Below are 21,115 nucleotides of genomic sequence, written 5' to 3'. Positions count from 1 at the left end.
TACTTAGCACCTTTTTTCCAAGAGTGTAGGTGGTAATTATTACGGTCATCACTGTGCTTACCAATGAGATGCTGATGTGGTCGATTATAACAAGCCTTATTATACAGCTAAATGGCTGTCATTTCTCTGTGCCCTATTGAGTGAGGATGTTCACTGGTTATTTCTCCATGGTTGGTGATGGAGACTGGGGAGAGGGTCAGATGGAGAAAGAGGTGGTCAGACAGGGAGATGCTGCTAGATGGACAGCCTGTTGGGCATTGTGCCCTCCTCTCCCCTGTCGCCAGCCCCTTGGCACGTCAGTTGGCAACATGCTGTGACTCCGTCCCGGCAACAGTGTCACAGCGTTGGTCTTCAGCCACGGCGGTCTGAGCCAATCAGAGCACTTACGATGCCAGATTACACGAGAGCCAGCCAATTGGGAGGCTGGGTGAACTCAGTCTCTTCCCTCCCAGATGTGAATTCCTTCAAACCCTCCAGACATACACACACACACACTCACAGATATTCTTGCTGACATATGCAGACATTTTGAGAATAACTGTCTCTTCCTCTGTATTCGTGGGGACCTTCCCTGAATGCAGCCAGCTAATATTTTCAGTTGTTTTCCGAACTGTGAGCATCTGCATACAGACCAGTGACCACTGCCACACATGACTGGCCTTTCACATGGGAAATGTACCAGCCCACAGTCAGATGCACCCCAGTCTTGTGGCGTCCTCTAGTGGGCAACAATGGTGTTACAGTGATGAAACAAGGTGCATGACAGCAAACGGGGGAAATAAGATATTGTATTTAATTAACACAAGCTGTCTCTGATCTGGTTGTGCGTGTGTGTGTTGGGGGGCTCACCTAAGCCAGGGGAGGCTGATCTACAAATACTGTTCCCTGCCAAATAATAGGCTTTGTGTGATTAAGATTCACAGAGATATGCCTCCCCTGGCTAAGGTGAATCCCCCCACCAAATACACACCGCACAACAAGACTGTGATTGATTGATTGGAGAAAGCTTGTATCAATGAAATAACTTTTCCTAGGGTTTTCTACCAGCAGCAAACCCAGTGTATCATGCTGGAAAATCTAGTAAAAAGTGCCAGAAAAACAACAACCAAAAAGCATGGTCCTACTTATGTGGTCTTTTAATGTTGTTCTCTATATGTATTTATATCAAATCACATATGAAACATGATTTTTATTCTTATTAATGGTATATACGTTTTAAAATCATTTAAAAAATGATAAACTACAAATAACACACAAGAGGGAGGAGGACAAAGTAGGTTGTTTGAAATAATGTTTTATTATCAGCAGATAATTCAGCAATAACTGGTGTCTAAATACTTCATTATAGAGAGTAATGGTCGGCCTTATTTAATAGAGGTTAAACATCTTTTTTTTTAATCTCTGCTCAAAAATTCTATAACGCATTAACTGTTCAAAAATTCTATAACGCATTAACTGTTCAAAAATTCTATAACGCATTAACAAGAGATGAGAGCAAGTAAGCGCACCACCACATTGTCTGATTTTGTGGGGAATAAAAACAAGAACACTTCCCAGTCATCAAACACTTCCGTGTCACTTCCCTGTCACCAGCTACAGGAAACCGTAAGTAATTAAATCTATGCACGTTCTAAAGAAACGTGTTGTGATTTGATAAGAAAAGGTTGAAATAAATGGTTTCATTTCCAGTTGAACTCCGAGGGATCCATCATATAGTGTCCTGAAGTCATCAGGAAGTGTCCTGAAGTCATCAGGAAGTGTCCTGAAGTCATCATTTTGTCTGAAAAAAAAAGAAAAGAAAAAATAGGTACGTATAAGTTGTGAAAAACTTTGTATTCAAAATGTAACTGTGGCTTAACCAGCAATAAAATGTGAGTACGTGTGATAATGAGGTTGCAGTGACATACAAAATACAAAAAAACAACAACATATAGCCTCGGGGTAGACCCATTAGATTTATATTGAACATGAAGATAATCTGAATACCCTCTGTGTGGTATGACATTCGATGTCTGAAACTCAACAGGTGCTTCAACAGGTCATCAATGCAGTAAAGACACACTGGGACATAAGAATGCATTCTTATATTTATTGTTTTACGCTAATCGCATAAACATATCTTGCACTTCAAAGCTAAGCAGTGAAAACCTGTGAGGTGGTTATATCCTCCCTCTCACCTTGACCAGAGTGACTGTGAAGCTGTAGAGGAGGGAGATGAGGAAGAGGACCAGGAAGATGCAGGCCATGTTCCAGTTCTCCTCTGCAGTGTCCGCCAGAATGGGTTCAGACCTGTTCTCGTCAAAGAAGACACCCTCCACCTCAAGGAGCTCTACTCAAAATGAAAGAGGAGATTGTCAGTGAGAAAAAGTTGCAGAAACAGGCTAGCCTGGAATCCAAACTGTAATGCTCTACTACAATGATGAAAGAGGCTAGAAAGAGGCTAGCACCAGGAAAATGTTCTTATATCAGAATTGAGTGAACGGACAGACAGACACCTGGTTTGGATATGTTCAGGGCCAGAGTCTGTGTGGTGTGGGTCACCCTGCAGGTGTAAACAGCCCCCGGTGTCAAATCCTGGTGTGCCAGGCTCAGGTGGCTCCTGATGCCAAACTTTCCTCCTGGTGCCCTGTAGGGGGTGCTAGTGTTGTTGTTCCACAGCTCTGTGACGTTGTCCAGCAGCCAGGTGATGTTGATGTCTGAAGGGCTGAAGCCAAGCACCAGGCAGACGAGCTCACTGGGACCCTGGAGCAGGGTTGCTGTTGGTGCGGAGGGGGTCACTGAGCCTGGAGAGAGAGAGATAGCGAGAGTCATGGAAGGAGAGACTGGAGTGGATGAGACTGGGGAGAGAGGGGGCTGTATGATTGATAGTCTGGAAGAGAAACTGGGTGGAAAGAGGGGGGGGGGCTGCATGACTGATAGTCTGGGAGGGGAGAGAGGGGGCTGCATGACATAGTCTGAGAGAGAAACTGAGTAGAGCATGGATCAGGACAGGGGTCATGGTATTTGATCATGGGAAAACTAGGTTGGAGTCATTCAAACTCGTTTTTCAACCACTCCACACATTTCTTGTTAACAAACTATATTTTTGGCAAGTCGGTTCGGACATCTACTCCGTGCATGACACAAGTTATATTTCCAAAAATTGTTTACAGACAGATTATTTCACTTATAATTCACTGTATCACAATCCCAGAACAATAGCAAAGAACCCTGTGAAGATGCTGGAGGAAACAGATACAAAAGTATCTATATCCACATTAAAAAGAGTCCTATATCAACATAACCTGAAAGGCCGCTCAGCAAGGAAGAAGCCACTGCTCCAAAACCGCCATAAAAAAGCCAGACTACGATTTGCAACTGCACATGGGGAGAAAGATCATACTTTTTGGAGAAATGTCCTCTGGTCTGGTGTAACAAAAATAGAACAGTTTGGCCATAATGACCATCGTTACATTTGGAGGAAAGGGAGTGGGAAAGCTTCCATTACAGCCATTACAGGGGGGGGGGGGGGGGGGTGGCTGTGCATATTTGTAAACAAAAGCTGGTGCACGGAATCTAACGAAGTCTCTAGATGTTACTTGCCTGAAGTAGAGTATCTTGTGATAAATTGCAGACCACACTATCTGCATAGAAAGTTTTCAGCTATACTTTTGGTGGCTGTTTAGTTACCACCACAAACGGATGCTGGCACTAAGACCGCACTCAGTCAGCTGTATAAGGAAATAAGCAAACAAGAAAGCGCTCACCCAGAGGTGGCGCTCCTAGTGGCCGGAGACTTAAATTCAGGGAAACTTAAATCAGTTCTACCTAATTTCTATCAACATGTCAAATGTGCAACCAGAGGGAAAACAATCCTAGATCATCTGTACTCCACACACAGAGACGCGTACAAAGCTCTCCCTTGCCCTACATTTTGTAAATCTGACCACAATTCTATCCTCCTGATTCCTGCTTACAAGCAAAAATTAAAGCAGGAAGCACCAGTGACTCAGTCTATAAAAAAGTGGTCAGATGAAGCAGATGCTAAACTACAGGACTGTTTTGCTATCACAGACTGGAACATGTTCCGGGATTCTTCCGATGGCATTGAGGAGTTCACCACATCAGTCCCTGGCTTTATCAATAAGTGCATCGAGGATATTGTCCCCACAGTAACTGTACGTATGTACCCCAACCAGAAGTCATGGATTACAGGCAACATTCGCACTGAGCTAAAGGGTAGAGCTGCCGCTGTCAAGGTGCGGGACTCTAACCCGGAAGCTGATAAGAAATTCCTCTATGCCCTCTGATGAACCAACAAACAGGCAAAGCGTCAATACAGGGCTAAGATTGAATCGTACTACACCGGCTCTGATGCTCGTCTTATGTGGCAGGGCATACAAACTATTTAGACTACAAAAGGCGCCAGGTGCCCAGTGACACAAGCCTACCAGACGAGCTAAATCACTTCTATGCTCGCTTCGAGGCAAGCAAAACTGAGGCATGCATTAGAGCATCAGCTGTTCCAGATGACTGTGTGATCACACTCTCCGTAGCCGACATGAGTAAGACCTTTAAACAGGTCAACATTCACAAGGCTGCGGGGCCAGAAGGATTACCAGGATGTCTGCTCCGGGCATATGCTGATCAACTGGCAGGTGTCTTCACTGACATTTTCAACATGTCCCTGATTGAGTCTGTAATACCAACATGTTTCAAGCAGACCACCATAGTCCCTGTGCCCAAGAACACAAAGGCAACCTGCCTAAATGACTACAGAACTGTAGCACTCACGTCTGTAGCCATGAAGTGCTTTGAAAGGCTGGTCATGGCTCACATCACCACCATTATCCCAGAAACCCTAGACCCACTCCAATTTGCATACTTCCCAAACAGATCTATGGATGATGCAATCTCTATTGCACTCCACACTGCCCTTTCCTACCTGGACAAAAGGAACACCTATGTGAGAATGCTATTCATTGACTACAGCTCAGGGTTCCACACCATAGTACCCTCAAAGCTCATCACTAAGCTAAGGATCCTGGGACTAAACACCTCCTTATAAGCTGAATCCTGGACTTCCTGACGGGCTGCCCCCAGGTGGTGAGGGTAGGTAGCAACACATCTGCCACACTGATCCTCAACACTGGAGTCCCCCAGTGGTGCGTGCTCAGTCCTTTCCTGTGCTCCCTGTTCACTCACGACTGCATAGCCAGGCACAACTCCAACACCATCATTAAGTTTGCAGACGACACGACAGTGTTAGTCCTGATCATGGACAACGACGAGACAGCCTATAGGGAGGAGGTCAGAGACCTGCCTGGTGGTGCCTTTATAACAACCCATCCGTCAATGTAACCAAGACTAAGGAGATAATTGTGGACTACAGGAAAAGGAGGACAGAGCACACCCCCATTCTCATCGACGGGGCTGTAGTGGAGCAGGTTGAGAGCTTCAAGTTCCTTGGTGTCCACATCACCAACAAACTTGAATGGTCCAAAGACACCAAGACAGTCGTGAAGAGGGCACGATAAAGCCTATTTCACCCCAGGAAACTAAAAAGATTTGGCATGGGTCCTCAGATCCTCAAAAGGTTCTACAGCTGCAACATCAAGAGCATTCTGACTGGTGGCATCACTGCCTGGTACAGCAATTGCTCGGCCACCCACCGCAAGGCACTACAGAGGTTAGTGCCTATGGCCCAGTACATCACTGGGGCTAAGCTGCCTGCCATCCAGGACCTCTACACCAGGCGGTGTCAGAGGAAGGCCCTAAAAATTGTCAAAGACCCCAGTCACCTCAGTCTTAGCCTGTTCTCTCTACTATAGCATGGTAAGCGGTACCGGAGTGCCAAGTCTAGGACAAAAAGGCTTCTCAACAGTTTTTACCCCCAAGCCAATAGACTCCTGAACAGGTAATCAAATGGCTAATCGGACTATTTGCATTGTGTGCCCCCGCCCAACACCTCTTTTACGCTGCTGCTACTCTCTGTTTATCATATATACATAGTCGCTTTAACTATACATTCATGTACATACTACCTCAATTGGCCCAACCATCAGTGCCCCCGCACATTGGCAAACTGGGCTATCTGCATTGTGTCCTGCCACCTGCCACCAGCCACCCACCACCCGTCACACGCCAACCCATCTGTTACGCTACTGCTACTCTAAGTTTATCATATATGCATAGTCACTTTAAACATATCTACTTGTACAAACCTCCTCAATCAGCCCGACTAACCGGTGTCTGTATGTAGCCTCGCTACTGTTATAGCCTCGCTACTGTTATAGCCTCGCTACTGTTATAGCCTCGCTACTGTTATAGCCTCGCTACTGTTATAGCCTCGTTACTGTTATAGCCTAACTACTGTTATAGCCTCACTACTGTTATAGCCTCGCTACTGTTATAGCCTCGCTACTGTTATAGCCTCACTACTGTTATAGCCTCGCTACTGTCATAGACTCGCTACAGTTATAGCCTCGCTACAGTTATAGCCTCGCTACTGTTATAGCCTCGCCACTGTTATAGACTCGCTACTGTTATAGACTCGCTACAGTTATAGCCTCGCTACTGTTATAGCCTCGCTACAGTTATAGCCTAACTACTGTTATAGCCTCGCTACTGTTATAGCCTCGCTACTGTTATAGCCTCGCTACTGTATATAGCCTCGCTACTGTTATAGCCTCGCTACTGTTATAGCCTCGCTACTGTTATAGCCACGCTACTGTACATAGCCTTGCTACTGTACATAGCATCGCTACATTTCTAGCCTCGCTACTGTTATAGCCTAGCTACTGTTATAGCCTCGCTACTGTTATAGCCTCGCTACTGTACATAGCCTCGCTACTGTTATAGCCTCGCTACTGTTATAGCCTCGCTATGTACATAGCCTCGCTACTGTTATAGCCTCGCTACTGTTATAGCCTCGCTACTGTACATAGCCTCGCTACTGTTATAGCCTCGCTACTGTACATAGCCTCGCTACTGTACATAGCCTCGCTACTGTTATAGCCTCGCTACTGTACATAGCCTCGCTACTGCTATTTTTCACTGTATTTTTAATGTTGTTTTTCTTTCTTTACTTACCTATTGTTCACTGAATACCCTTTTTGCACTGTTTGTTAGAGCCTGTAAGTAAGCATTTCGCTGTAAGGTCTACTACATCTGTTGTATTTGACGCACGTGACAAAAACTCTGTTTTGATTTGATTTGCTGTGTTGTCATGTGTTGCTGCCTTGCTATGCTGTTGTCTTAGGTCTTTCTTTATGTAGTGTTGTGTTACCTCTCTTGTCGTGATGTGTGTTTTGTCCAATATTTCTATATTATTTATTTATTCATTTTGAATCCCAGCCCCCATCCCCACAGGAGGCCTTTTGCCTTTTTGGTAGGTCGTCATTAAATAAAGGTTCAATAAAATAAAATACAAATATATGATCACAAAGTTCCATGCTAACCTTTAACATTTCTGGTCTTCTCTGTGGAGTTGAAGCAGCGATGTTCAGCTCTGCATGTTATTGTGTTCAGGGTTTTCCATTGGCTTGAGGGAAGAGTCAGGTTACTGCTGACGCTCTGAGTTGTGCTGCTGGCCTGGTTCACTGGGGTCCTACTGGTTGGGTCTTTTCCATCCAGAAGCCAGGACACTTTGGCGTCATACGTAGAGTGGACAACACATGTAGCTGTTACCTCAGTCTGTGTCATCACTGTCCTGAATCTGGGGGTCTCCAGGTGGAGGGATGGAGTAGACGAGGGAAAAGCTGAGAGAAAAACAGATGAGTGTGGAGATAAAATCGTAAAATAGTTTTTTATACTCCAAGGTAATTAGGTTATGATTTATGACTTTTGAAGCAAAACTTTAAACAGGTAAGGCGCTTCTGTAAGTTTACAAACTACCTGTGCATAAACTGGTGCTCTTCCTGACAGTTTTCTGAAGGTCTTTGTCATCTACCTCACAGATGAAGTCCTTCCCCTCATTCCACTCCTGCTGTGTTACTGTGATATGACTGGTTAGTGCCACATGTCCGTCTTCCCCCATCCTTATCTCATTGTCTGCTGCAGACTTCTGTTCAGACCCAGAGAGCCACTTGATCTTAGGGTTGAAGCCCCACCCAGAACACATGAGTTTCTGGGTCCCTGAGCCAGACGACTCCTCACTGGGGACTAGAAGGAGTTCCATGGACAGTTCACCTGGAAAGAACACCATTTCCTTTTTCAATTTTAGCCCTGGAGTGTTGAATGAATATCATGCAACAAACAATGGAAACATAATTTCATGTTGGTAGGCCTTTCTACATTTTCAAGCATTTGAGAAGGTATAATTGGGTCAGATGAGAGAAGTTCACTCACCAAAAAGCTTGATTTTGGAGCTAGACACCCAGCTGTTGGAGTAGCCTTGGTTCACTTTACAGGTGAAAGTGTTGTCTGTCTTCCAGTGTGATTTGGGGATAGAGAACCGTTTGGTGAGTGAATGGGGGCCATTGGAGGCAGGCAGATCCACATACTGTTTCTCAGGGAAATCAACCCCATTGGCCTGAAAGGTGACGTAGAGGTCACTGGAGGAGAGTTGTGTGATGGCACACTCCAGCACAGCACTGTCTCCCTTCAGTAACTCTGGGAGAGACCTCCTGATCAGAACTGTGGTAGTGCTGCTCACTGCAGGTCCTGGAGAACACACGCACACAGAGGAGAGGGGTAAACAGGAGAAAGGAACACTGATCTGGCTTCAGTGTCAATAATCTCTACTTTTTATGGGGGAGGACAGAAGAATACTGCATGTTTTGCTGTACTTCTCTCTGTATATATCTTCATTCAAAGACTCAATCATGGACACTCTTACTGACAGTTGTGGCTGCTTTGTGTGATGTATTGTTGTCTCTACCTTCTTGCCCTTTGTGCTTTTGTCTGTACCCAATAATGTTTGTACCATGTTTTGTGCTGCTACCATGTTGTGTTGCCACCATGTTGTTGTTATGTTGTGTTGCTACCAATGGCGCAGGAAGAAATGGCAGCAGTTTTACAGGCGCCCAACCATTTGTGCTATTATGTGGGGATTTTTCGCGTTATTTGTAACTTATTTTGTACATAATGTTTCTGCAACCTTATCTTACGGCAAAAAAGAGCTTCTGGATATCAGGACAGCGATCACTCACCTCGGATTAGACAAATCACTTTTCTTCAACAAGCAGGACGCACAGGACATTCTCAGAACACCCGACAAGGCCAACATCCCAGTTATTTGCAAGAGGAAGAGACGCAGGTATAGAGGACACAGAGCGGGGTGCCTCGTAAGGATCCGCAGAAAGCGAGTGGGAAAGCTGCCATTACGTCCATATTACTTGCCAACGTGCAAGCCGGGGGGGGGGGGGGGGGGTGGCTGTGCATATTTGTAAACAAAAGCAGGTGCACGAAATCTAAGGAAGTCTCTAGATTTTGCTTGCCTGAAGTAGAGTATCTTGTGATAAATTGCAGACCACACTATCTGCCTAGAACGTTTTCAGCTATACTTTTCGTGGCTGTTTATTTCCCACCACAAACGGATGCTGGCACTAAGACCGCACTCAGTCAGTTGTATAAGGAAATAAGCAAACAAGAAACCGCTCACCCAGAGGCGGCGCTCCTAGTGGCCGGAGACTTTAATGCAGGGAAACTTAAATCAGTTCTACCTAATTTCTATCAACATGTCAAATGTGCAACCAGAGGGAAAACAATCCTAGATCATCTGTACTCCACACACAGAGACGCGTACAAAGCTCTCCCTTGCCCTACATTTGGTAAATCTGACCACAATTCTATCATCCTGATTCCTGCTTACAAGCAAAAATTAAAGCAGGAAGCACCAGTGACTCGGTCTTTAAAAAGGTGGTCAGATGAAGCAGATGCTAAACTACAGGACTGTTTTGCTATCACAGACTGGAACATATTCCGGGATTCTTCTGATGGCATTGAGGAGTACACCACATCAGTCACTGTCTTTATCAATAAGTGCATCGAGGACATTGTCCCCACAGTGACTGTACGTACGTACCCCAGCCAGAAGCCATGGAGGCAGGCAACATTTGCACTGAGCTAAAGGGTAGAGCTGCCGCTGTCAAGGTAAGGGACTCTAACCCGGAAGCTTATAAGTAATCCTGCTATTCCCTCTGATGAACCATCAAACAGGCAAAGTGCCAATACAGACAGGGCTAAGATTGAATTGTACTACACTGGCTCCGACGCTCGTCTTATGTGGCAGGGCTTGCAAACTATCACAGACTACAAAGATAAGCACAGCAGTGAGCTGCCCAGTGACACGAGCCTACCAGACGAGCTAAATCACTTCTATGCTCGCTTCGAGTCAAGCAACACTGATGCATGCATGAGAGCATCAGCTGTTCCGGACGACTGTGTGATCACACTCTCCGTAGCCGACGTGAGTAAGACCTTTAAAGAGGTCAAAATTCACAAGCCTGCGGGGCCAGAAGGATTACCAGGACGTCTGCTCCGGGCATGTGCTGACCAACTGGCAGGTGTCTTCACTGACATTTTCAACATGTCCCTGATTTGAGTCTGTAATACCAACATGTTTCAAGCAGACCACCATAGTCCCTGTGCCCAAGAACACGAATGCAACCTGCCTAATGACAACAGAACCGTAGCACTCACGTCCGTAGCCTTGAAGTGCTTTAAAAGGTTGGTCATGGCTCACATCAACACCATTATCCCAGAAACACTAGACCCAGTCTAATTTGCACACCGCCCAAACAGATCTACGGATGATGCAATCTCTATTGCACTCCACACTGCCCTTTCCCACCTGGACAAAAGGAACACCTATGTGAGAATGCTAGAATGCTAGGAGAATTCAACACCATAGTACCTTCACAGCTCATTACAAAGCTAAGGATCCTGGGACTCAACACCTCCCTCTATTACTGGATCCTGGACTTCCTGACGGGCTGTCCCCAGATGGTGAGGGTAGGTAGCAACACATCTGCCATGCTGATCCTCAACACTGGAGCCCCCCAGGGGTCCGTGCTCAGTCCCCTCCTGTACTCCCTGTTCACCCACGACTGCATGGCTAGGCACAACTCAACACCATCATTAAGTTTGCAGATGACAGAACAGTAGTAGGCCTGATCACGGACAACGACAGCCTATAGGGAGGAGTCAATTTAACCATATCTACATGTACATACTTCCTCAATCAGCCCGACTAACCGGTGTCTGTATGTAGCTACGCTACTGTTAAAGCCTCGCTACAATTTTTTTTCTCTGTCTTTTTACTGTTATTTTTCTTCCTTTACTTACCTATTGTTCACTGAATACATTTTGTTGCACTGTTTGTTAGAGCCTGTAAAATACAAATATGATCACAAAGTTCCATTCTAACCTTTAACATTACTGGTCTTCTCTGTGGAGTTGAAGCAGCGATGTTCAGCTCTGCATGTTATTGTGTTCAGTGTTTTCCATTGGCTTGAGGGAAGAGTCAGGTTACTGCTGATGCTCTGAGTTGTCCTGCTGGCCTGGTTCACTGGGGTCCTGCTGGTTGGGTCTTTTCCATCCAGAAGCCAGGACACTTTGGCATCATACGCAGAGTGGACAACACATGTAGCTGTTACCTCAGTCTGTGTCATCACTGTCCTGAATCTGGGGGTCTCCAGGTGGATGGATGGAGTAGACGAGGGAAACGCTGAGAGGAAAACAGATGGAGAAGTCACAAGACCTGCATATATGGATTGTTACTATTTTTTTCAATTGTACACTTTTCTATACCCATCCTCTGGCCCAATACATAGTGCCGTCACTGAAACCCACCTGAGCAAATGCTGGTGGTCCTGGAGACTGGTGTTCCTGTAGGTGGTCCTTGTGCTGCATTGTGGGTGGCCTTGCATGTGACCTCTGACCCTTGAGTCCATTGGCTCTGGTCCAGCTCCAGCTGGCTGTTCAAGCTGAATGTTTTCTCCTCACCTTCTACACTCTGCAGCTTCTGCTGGACTGGAGATGTGGTCACAGTCTTGTCATCTAGCAGCCACTCCACACTCAGCTTGTCAGGGTAGAACCCACTCAGGATGCAGAGGATTCCCACCTTCGATCCTACCTCCAGTTCCTCCCAGAGAGGATACAGTGTGATATTTGGAGGAATGACCCGCTGCACTAATACAAAGTGGAAGGAGGAGGAAAATTCAGGGCCACTTTTTGACTTTTAAATTTTTTTTCCAAATTGGTGATTAACAAGATGTAAACCAAACTTTTAATCAAATTCTTCATACCTTTTTATATGCAGTTTAAAGTAACCCCAGTCTATGAAAACCAGGCCTGGGCTGAGTGTAATGACTTTCAACATAACCTAGATGGCGCTATGGACCTATTAGATAGCTGGCTGGCTGGCCACTGAGAACTGGTAATGGTAGTGGTCAGATGTGGAGTTGGAGGGTTGTGAATCACAGGTGTTAGAGCAGGACAGGCCTCAGCGAACAGGGAATGCAGCAAGCGGAAGCGTGGGGTAACACCCTGGTCCCAAAAAAGCATCCCAAAAAACAGAAGTGAAACATGTTGAGCAACCGTGTGTATTAGAAGCCAGGTGTGAGGTCTACTTCTGCTTAAGGAAATCAGTTGCCATTTACATGTTTCTGAGCTATCTGCATGAAGAGTTATCTTCTACATTTCTGTTATGTAACTTCTTACCACTCGGTGTTACACTTTCGTTGTTTTGACAACCCATCAAGCTATTTCTGAATAGTTTGCATACCAAGTTTAGCAAGGCCCACTGATTCCAGATGTGTTCATGCAGAACCCAGTGCACAAACAGCATCCAGCAAAAATAAGATGTAGATTACTTACTGTAGATTCATCCACACATCACAACAGCCACGCAGTTCTAAAATAACTTTTAAAAAACGTATACTAATGTAACCGTAATTAATAAATGTGTTTCTTCAATGTTTATAATATATTAGAATGCATCATTCTAGCTGCATGTTCTTTTTAATGAATGGAGAAATGCTAAGGGAAGAACAATACACTGTTGTTCACTTCAGTTACACTTTATTATCTTAATAGTTTAAAAAGGCACAATGAAATATTTACAAATCTAACCTCTACAGTTGAACTATTCAAACAAAATCAACAATAAAGACAAGCAGGAGAACAGTTACATGTATTGTATCCATTCATATACTGTATTGTAAGTATGAAAAGTAATATCTTCTTCAAGTACTTCAAACTCAGTTTCTTCATTTCACCTGAAATAAGAAGCAAACATTTGTTCACTTAAATTACTTACAATAATTGTGACATCTATTTAGATGCAATTATTATTTTTGTTAGCTGACACTTCAAAAAAATTACTTGTGTAATTAACTATACTTATATATAATATAACTATTAGGCCTATATAATAATATAGTTATAATGTAAGTTATATATAATATATTTAGGTTATTACTGTACTCCCTCTCACTAGTATGCCTCTTGCAGAGAATTGCAACACACAAAATAGGCCTATGTGTACATTCATGTCTTGCTAGAATCTGTTCATGTTGCTACTGAAAGTTCTACCACGCATACATGGATTGTTTGTTTGAATGTGGATCCATACAGACTATGGAACTTTCAAAACCAAAATGTCTTCCTTTCCCTCTACTCTTCCCACACTACGGTCATGGCTAGAAGGGATACAGCTTTTGTCAAGTTAACTTTATTTTTGTCATTTTAGCTAACCCTAACCTCTTTCCTAACCTTATCCTAATTCTCCTAACCTGCTACGTTAATTCTCCTAACTTGCTGCGGCAGGTAGCCTAGTGGTTAGAGCATTGGGTCAGTAACCGAAAGGTTGCTGGTTTGAGTCCCTGAGCTGACAAGGTAAAAATCTGTTGTTCTGCCCCTGAGCAAGGAAGGCAGCTAACCCACATTTCCCTCAGCTCTGAAAATGTGGATGTTGATTATGGCAGCCCCCTGCACCTCTATGATTCAGAGGGGTTGGGTTAAATGTGCAAGACAACTGACTAGGTATCCCCCTTTCCCCTAACCTGCTACAAAAAAGTCAAATCTGACAAAAGCTTATCCCATTTAGTAAAAACCACAGATTCCCAACAAGGCATTACCTTGATGGCAGTTGCTCCAACGCCATACAGCAGAGTTATGAGGAAGAGTATGATGAAGGTGAAGGCTGTTTTTCCCATGCTGTCCCTGTCGGTTTCCATGGTGTTGCTGCATGGACAGTCAGTCAACACGAGACAATCTGCATGTGGATATGAGAACAGTGTCAGTAGGCAGTCAAAACGGTTACTCATCACTCTGGTGCCCAGTCTGAAACCCAATCACAAACCCCAACTTCTGGACACTTCTTGATGGCTCCTAAGAAATCTGAAAGTATTTGTCATAGATCTTAGTTCCGCCATCGCTCCAGCCATATTGTTAACAAGGGGGAGTTTTGCATGTAGCCTACCCTTACTGTTCATTGCAGATCTAAATGGGCTATCAATAAGTGTCAAACAGTTGGAATGGGTATACTTTGAACTGTTTTATGGGAAACAATGCATAGTACAGCTGTCTCCGGTATCAGTCATAGATAATACTGTCTCCGGTATTAGTCATAGATAATACTGTCTCCGGTATCAATCATAGATAATACTGTCTCCGGTATCAGTCATAGATAATACTGTCTCCGGTATCAGTCATAGATAATACTGTCTCCGGTATCAGTCATAGATAATACTGTCTCCGGTATCAGTCATAGATAATACTGTCTCCGGTATCAGTCATAGATAATATTGTCTCCGGTATCAGTCATAGATAATACTTTCTCCGGTATCAGTCATAGATAATACTGTGTCCGGTATCAGTCATAGATAATACTGTCTCTGGTATCAATCATAGATAATACTGTCTCCGGTATTAGTCATAGATAATACTGTCTCCGGTATCAATCATAAATAATACTGTCTCAGGTATCAGTCATAGATAATACTGTCTCCGGTATCAGTCATAGATAATACTGTCTCCGGTATCAGTCATAGATAATACTGTCTCCGGTATCAGTCATAGATAATACTGTCTCCGGTATCAGTCATAGATAATACTGTCTCCGGTATCAGTCATAGATAATACTGTCTCTGGTATCAGTCATAGATAATACTGTCTCCGGTATCAATCATAGATAATACCATATTCGGTAGGACGTGAGAAAAAAATCGAAAGCATACTTTGTCTATTGGACTTGAGCATGTTTTTTCTGCCTCACCCCCTATGACCTTTCATCAATTACTGAGTTATTACTTAACAAATACAACACATTGAAAATCTAAAACATGAGGATATCAAACCAGCAGTGAAGGTGACCCTGACTTGCTTTGGCCAAACGGCACACTTGCCGATCAATGGGGACTTCCAACTTCTACTTGGCTTGGCTTGCTTCTTGTGAACGAACCCTAGTCATATCTCATCCATTTCCAAACCCATGGTGGTAGACTTGAATCAATAGAACAGGCATATAGCATTTCTATAGGTGAGACCCAGTAGCGGGAACAGAAGCACACAAAGCCAAACAACAAGAAGACAGGACAGCCTGATTAAGTTCAATGCACTACATCTGATTACACCAAAAACATGAGGAGAATATCTGAAACAGCAGATAACTGGGTTGCTAATGCTAGAGCTACACTTCCATAGTTCATTCCTGTCATCAGGGGAACATTTTAACAATGTGCGTGTATATCACTTCTCTATTGTGTATAAGACTATAGCTCAGTGTGCAAAATAAGCTTTATACTAATACATTATTCAGTGTCCACCAATACTCTATTACAGAAAAATTGCATGGTAATTTGGCCTGATTGCAAATGTGAAGCATCAATACTTTGCTTGACTTGTATTGTCACTTTATCATTAGTTCTAGTAGTGTGAGAGTTGACATTTTCCCCAAACAGAGATACTGAAGCTATGCACAAAAGTGGGGAGACGGGACAGACATGAGTAGGAACTGCATGACATACAGTACATAAACAGGATTAATGATTTAAAGTTTTTATTTGGATTTTGATTCTGCACTTAAAAGACACACAACATGTTATGTCACTGACACAAACAGCAGAGGTAACACGCAGCAACACACATCAACAAAACACAACACAACCTCTACTGGGCCATGCATCTCTGAGGCACATTCAAGCTGAGGTTAACTAGGTTGGGTTGGTTTGAGGTTCTGTCAATGGTTCTCATAAGAATTTTTGTGGACTTGATCATGCTTTCGTGGTAAACTACACAGCTATACACCACTTCTTCGTTCTTCCACAAGTCGTTGCTAAATGTGAGCTGACTGTAGACAGAGTAGGTCCTTCCTGATTGAATCTGGCTAGTGGTGTTGAATTGGTACAATGCTGAACTGCTCGTTCTCTCCACCGGCTCATCGTCAACAAGCCAAGCCACTAAAACGTCCTTGGGGTAGAAGTCTTTGACGTAGCAAGTCAGGGTCACCGTATTATCACTAGTTTGTTCTGCTGGAGCCAGCAGAAAGACAGATGGACGCTGTGGAACTCCTCCTGGAAGCATGAGAGAACAGTCAGCGCTTCTCCCCATGCAAGTACTTGGCAAACAATTTACATTTAGCTAAATGCTGCCTATATTAAGCCAATCAAACAATGTCTTCCCTCACAGGAGTTTCGTCTTGAGAGGCCAAAGGGACCCTTCATAGACAAGCATTTTGTAATTTTGCAGTCAGTCATCATCTGATTTAATCAGATCAAATTGCTATCAGCTCCATTTGGTTCCTTGCAACTCTGACAATTAAAGTCACTTTTCACTAGTCTACACAATCTCCTATCATCATTTTTAATTCCCACATGATGGACAATTGGATATCTGTTTAATAGGTTTTGAAACATTGTAAATATGAAATCCCAATTAAGTAAAAAGAAAAGTGAGGGGGAAACCAAAGCAGTTTGTCTTACCGGTCTCCCTCTTGTAGGCTTTCTTTACCAAGTCCCCCAGGTTTTCCATGTGATCTACAGCGCAGTAGAATACTGTCCCATTGCTCCAGTCCTCATAAGTGATGTCAAGTATGGCAATTTTGTCAGTGACACCCTTTCGGCTGGTTAAGGTCTTTCCATTGTCATTTTCCCATTTGACGCTCAGGAAGCCAGGAACTAGTTCATTGACATCACACACAAGCTGCGCTTTTTTGTTCATAAGCATATCCTCAAGAGACGGCTCGATGATCGTAATGACTACTGAATGTCCATGGACTGGACCTGCTGAGAAAGGATGTAAGGAATGTTCACCAAGCTGTTTGTGACAACAGCAATTAAAATGTAAACAGCTTGTATGTTTTGGATCAATGTAGGCTATTCTGTTTTCCCTCCAGCTGGCTGGTCACAATCAATCCCTTTTCATGCATGGGCTATTTTTATGCAATTTAAGAAAAACCTTTAAGTGCTAATTAGAAAAATGTGCTAACTTTTCAATCTGGCCTAGAGCTCTGTCACAAAAGCCCTGCTTCTTGATGCTCCTTTAATGAGATACCAAGAGAAGATAATCTGATGTATTTTACTCACCATCTGATGAAGTGTAGCCCACAGTTCTCCTCACATTTCCAGCTTTGTTCTCAAACACGCAAGTGAATGTTACTTCTTCACTCTTCCACTCACTCTCATTGACTCTGAGATAGCTGGTTGTGCTGTACAGAGTTGTCTCACTCTTCTTCTCACTCTCACAAGAACTCTTGAAATCAGATACAACTTCTTGTTCTGTTCCTTTTTCCATCCTCATCCATTTGATTGTGTGTGTACGGGGTGAAAAGTCATTGGCAAAGCAGGCGAAGGAAGCCGTCTTATTTTCTGACATCTCCTCTTTAGAGGGGGTCATTACGTAAAGAGACGGCTGCTGCAGATATTCCGCTAAAAAACAAACATACACACATATATATATATATATATATATATATGCAGAAGCAGAGTGAAAACAACATACATTTGCAGAAGCTGGCATAGGCTACACATGCGCAGTAAAGATGAATAGAACAGCTAAACAGCTTATGGGAAATGTCATGGTAACAGAGTGACAGTGAGACTCCGATATTTCACTTCTAAAATGTTTTTCAAACTAAAATCAGAGATTGCAAAGTTAAACAAACCATGCAACTCTATCCACAAGGACTCATTTTTACAATTTCCACAGAAAATTTGACAAAAACACATTTACTTGAAGAACAGTGAAGACACAAAATTTGGTAACAGAATGACGGTTTGTGCTGTCATTCTGTTACCAAACTTTGAATCGGTACTATTCAAGTAAATATTCTTTCATTTTTAAAAAGTGTATATCAAAGTATATACCGTCTTAGACTGTGGACATAGAATAATTATGCTGGCAGACGAAAGCAAAAAGAGCTCAACACTGTTTGATGCATGTCTTCTTAGGGGAGATGACTTAAATAGTCAGCAACTAAAGGGGCAAGCTACAGCCACTCCAACCAACCCTCATCCTAGTGCCATAGCACATTCACCACAACTAGACTGACACCTATCAATGTTTATACCTTGGCCTAAATGGTTTATTCTACAGTGGGTGACAGTGACACACATGTTGATTGTTACAGTGAACGGCAATTAGCAATGACTACGTTTTAATGCATTTATTGTTTAATTTGCGGAAGGTGTCAGGTAATTTAGGTGTTACTAAATGATTTAGGTGTTACTAAATTACTGCATGTGCGTTGATAACAATTGTAATATGTAGGCATCAAAATTATTGTACCCTAGGCTGTATAGTCCATAATTTCAGCAGTGGAATTTTCCAGCTAAAACATGTGCAATTTTTAAGTCTTATTCAGATTTCATAAGCTTATTGTCTTCAATATTTTGATTTCTAAAAATGTGTCTTTCAACAAAACTAAACATAAAATTACCAGCAAATGATGATTATCACAGAGGCTGTTTTTTTACCAAATTAGTAGATTAATAGGCTACATGGATATAAATACATTAAACTCAATAATATATTATTATTATTTTTTGTGACATATGTTATTAAATGGATAAACAAATACATCTTACGTTGTTTTTTCACTGGTACTTTCTTTGATCCAGCAGAATGTTCCACGGCGCATTCAAATTTTTTACTGTCCCAGTCTGCTCTCTTTACACGGAGTTGACTGACTCCCATGTAGCTTCCACCGGTTTGGACCGCAGGGTACTGAACGAAATCAGTCAGGGAATTCCCGCCTTCGTCATTCCATTTGAAGGTGAGGGAGGCAGGCGTGAAGCCAGTGGCAATGCAACCCAGAGTCATCATATCTCCGGTCCCGGAGCCACATTGCGCAAGAGGGAACAAAGTCGGAGCAGTTGATGAGGCTGTAAGATAAATAATGTGTTACAAATACTCCACAAAGCCCAACAGTTTTATAGAATACACCATTAAAAAATAAATACATAAATCAACCAACACTGACCAAATAAAATAGTTAACAATTCTAAGGACCTGTTCTATTTTACATTGACGGGTTATTTAACATTCATTAAGTAGGCTAGGTTTAATACAGGATTATTTATTATCAGGTTAGGATATTGTTCAATCCAAATACATGCACATAGGTTACACCGAGTTGAATGTGTTATCAAAAACGTAAAATACAATATCCACTGTTAAAAGACAGGTAGTTAAGACTGTAGGCTATATACGTGTTGATTGATTAAACATAAATATTTGTATTGATTAAATATTTGTCCTTAAATTTAAGCGATCATTTTCCACTATGAACTATACCTTGCATCAACCAAAATTAGATTCGTACCTGAAACGGTTACTATTGTACCCTGACCCCAGGAGTCAAAAGCAGCGTAGCACTGTGTTCAATTACCTTGACAAGTGGTATAAAAAGCATTCTCCCCAGGTTCTATACCCTCTTATTCCCATTCTTAACCAAAATGCGCAAAAGGAACACAATTATTTTGTATCCTTTCTGATATTTACGTTTACTGTAATGTTAGGTTATGATGTTTTACTTGTTCGTTTGGCACACTTTACTTCAAATAGGCTTCATTATAGACATGAATCTTAATTCCATTGCAGATTAAAAGTGACAAACCTTTAATATAATAACCTAAAGCAGAAGGATATAAACGGCTTCAAAATGTATTTGTAAGATTACAGCATTTTCAATTGAAAGTCTCACCTGATGAAACAGTAACCATTGTCCCTTTCCCCCAGTAGTCAAAACGGTAGTCACAGTGCAAATAACCAATACAGGCTATGCACAAAAACCTGTGCTAATGTAGTTCGATATTTAATATCATCCATCATACTTTTTAAAGGTTCGTTTTAAAATCACATCAATGAATTTCAGTTGTTTTTGTCCAGATTATGAATATGCCTTTGTTATAGAGTGGGCCTACCGTTACTGTTTTTGATCCTCAATTCAATTTAGCAAATGGACTAAATGAAGCCTAGAATCGAGTTGTATAAAAACCACATGTATTTGACTTTTCGAATGATCACTGACACATTTGATGAAATCATAATGCTTTTTCTTACCTGATGAAACGGTAACCATTGTGCCTTTCCCCCAGTAGTCAAAAGCATTGTCACAGTGCAATCTTTCAATACGTGCAACGCACAAAAACTACCGCAAGTGAAGACCAAAAATAAATATTTCAAGCCTTTAGGAGAGAGGGACTTTTAACTCAAAGTCCAACCTCAATAATAATGCAAAAATAAACAGAATATGCTTTTGTTTTACCTGTGGACACGGTCACCATGGTCCCTTTCCCCCAGTAGTCAAAGTAGTTGTCACAGTGAATGGTCTGACCAATACTTCGTACAAAATCAGTCAAAATAACCTGAATAGTCACTAGTTATGTGTCAATAATTAAATAACTTATTGAGGTCTGAATGTTAAGGCTACTTACCAGAAGTTATCGTGACTTGGGTCCCTTTCCCCCAGTAGTCGAAATAGTAATCACAGTGATAATTGTTTATCTGCCCCTAAACTAAAAACCCAATTCATTTCAAACTATTGCTTCATGAACTTTATTTTGTGGCATCTTGATGGTTGGCTCCTTCCCTGGGGAGATGCACTTCCCATCAAAACGGAAGTGTTGCATGAAGTTAACTTTGGATGAAAGTGTGAGCATATTTTTATTCCTGTCCTTTTAGAGAAAAC

At 42.5% G+C, this 21,115-nt stretch overlaps 1 protein-coding gene and 1 gene segment (V, D, J or C); both read right to left on the bottom strand.

The window, feature by feature from the left end:
• Nucleotides 1-1,278: 1,278 nt before the first annotated feature.
• Nucleotides 1,279-13,033, bottom strand: LOC110485215 (Ig heavy chain C region). Its single transcript, XM_090197039.1, has 8 exons — nt 11,776-13,033; nt 11,351-11,650; nt 8,329-8,643; nt 7,876-8,169; nt 7,440-7,739; nt 2,496-2,783; nt 2,178-2,329; nt 1,279-1,780 (listed from the first exon to the last, which is right to left on the bottom strand). Exons 2-8 carry the CDS (start codon nt 11,592-11,594, stop codon nt 1,772-1,774), a joined length of 1,602 nt encoding a protein of 533 aa, XP_090053165.1. The 5' UTR covers nt 11,595-11,650; nt 11,776-13,033; the 3' UTR covers nt 1,279-1,771.
• A 2,935-nt stretch (nt 13,034-15,968) lies between these two features.
• LOC149978951 (Ig mu chain C region membrane-bound form-like) lies at nt 15,969-20,744 on the bottom strand. The segment is given in 5 exon segments: nt 15,969-16,499; nt 16,908-17,207; nt 17,511-17,852; nt 19,011-19,307; nt 20,488-20,744. Coding segments are annotated over 5 exon segments (1,362 nt in total).
• Between the last annotated feature and the right edge of the window lie 371 nt (nt 20,745-21,115).

The sequence above is a fragment of the Oncorhynchus mykiss genome, chromosome 13 (genome assembly GCF_057628025.1).
Source record: "Oncorhynchus mykiss isolate SJ-2025 chromosome 13, ASM5762802v1, whole genome shotgun sequence".
In the NCBI taxonomy this organism is placed as follows: Eukaryota; Metazoa; Chordata; class Actinopteri; order Salmoniformes; family Salmonidae; genus Oncorhynchus; species Oncorhynchus mykiss.
The sequence above is the reverse complement of the archived record's forward strand: the minus strand, read 5'-3'. Positions and strand labels throughout refer to the sequence as shown.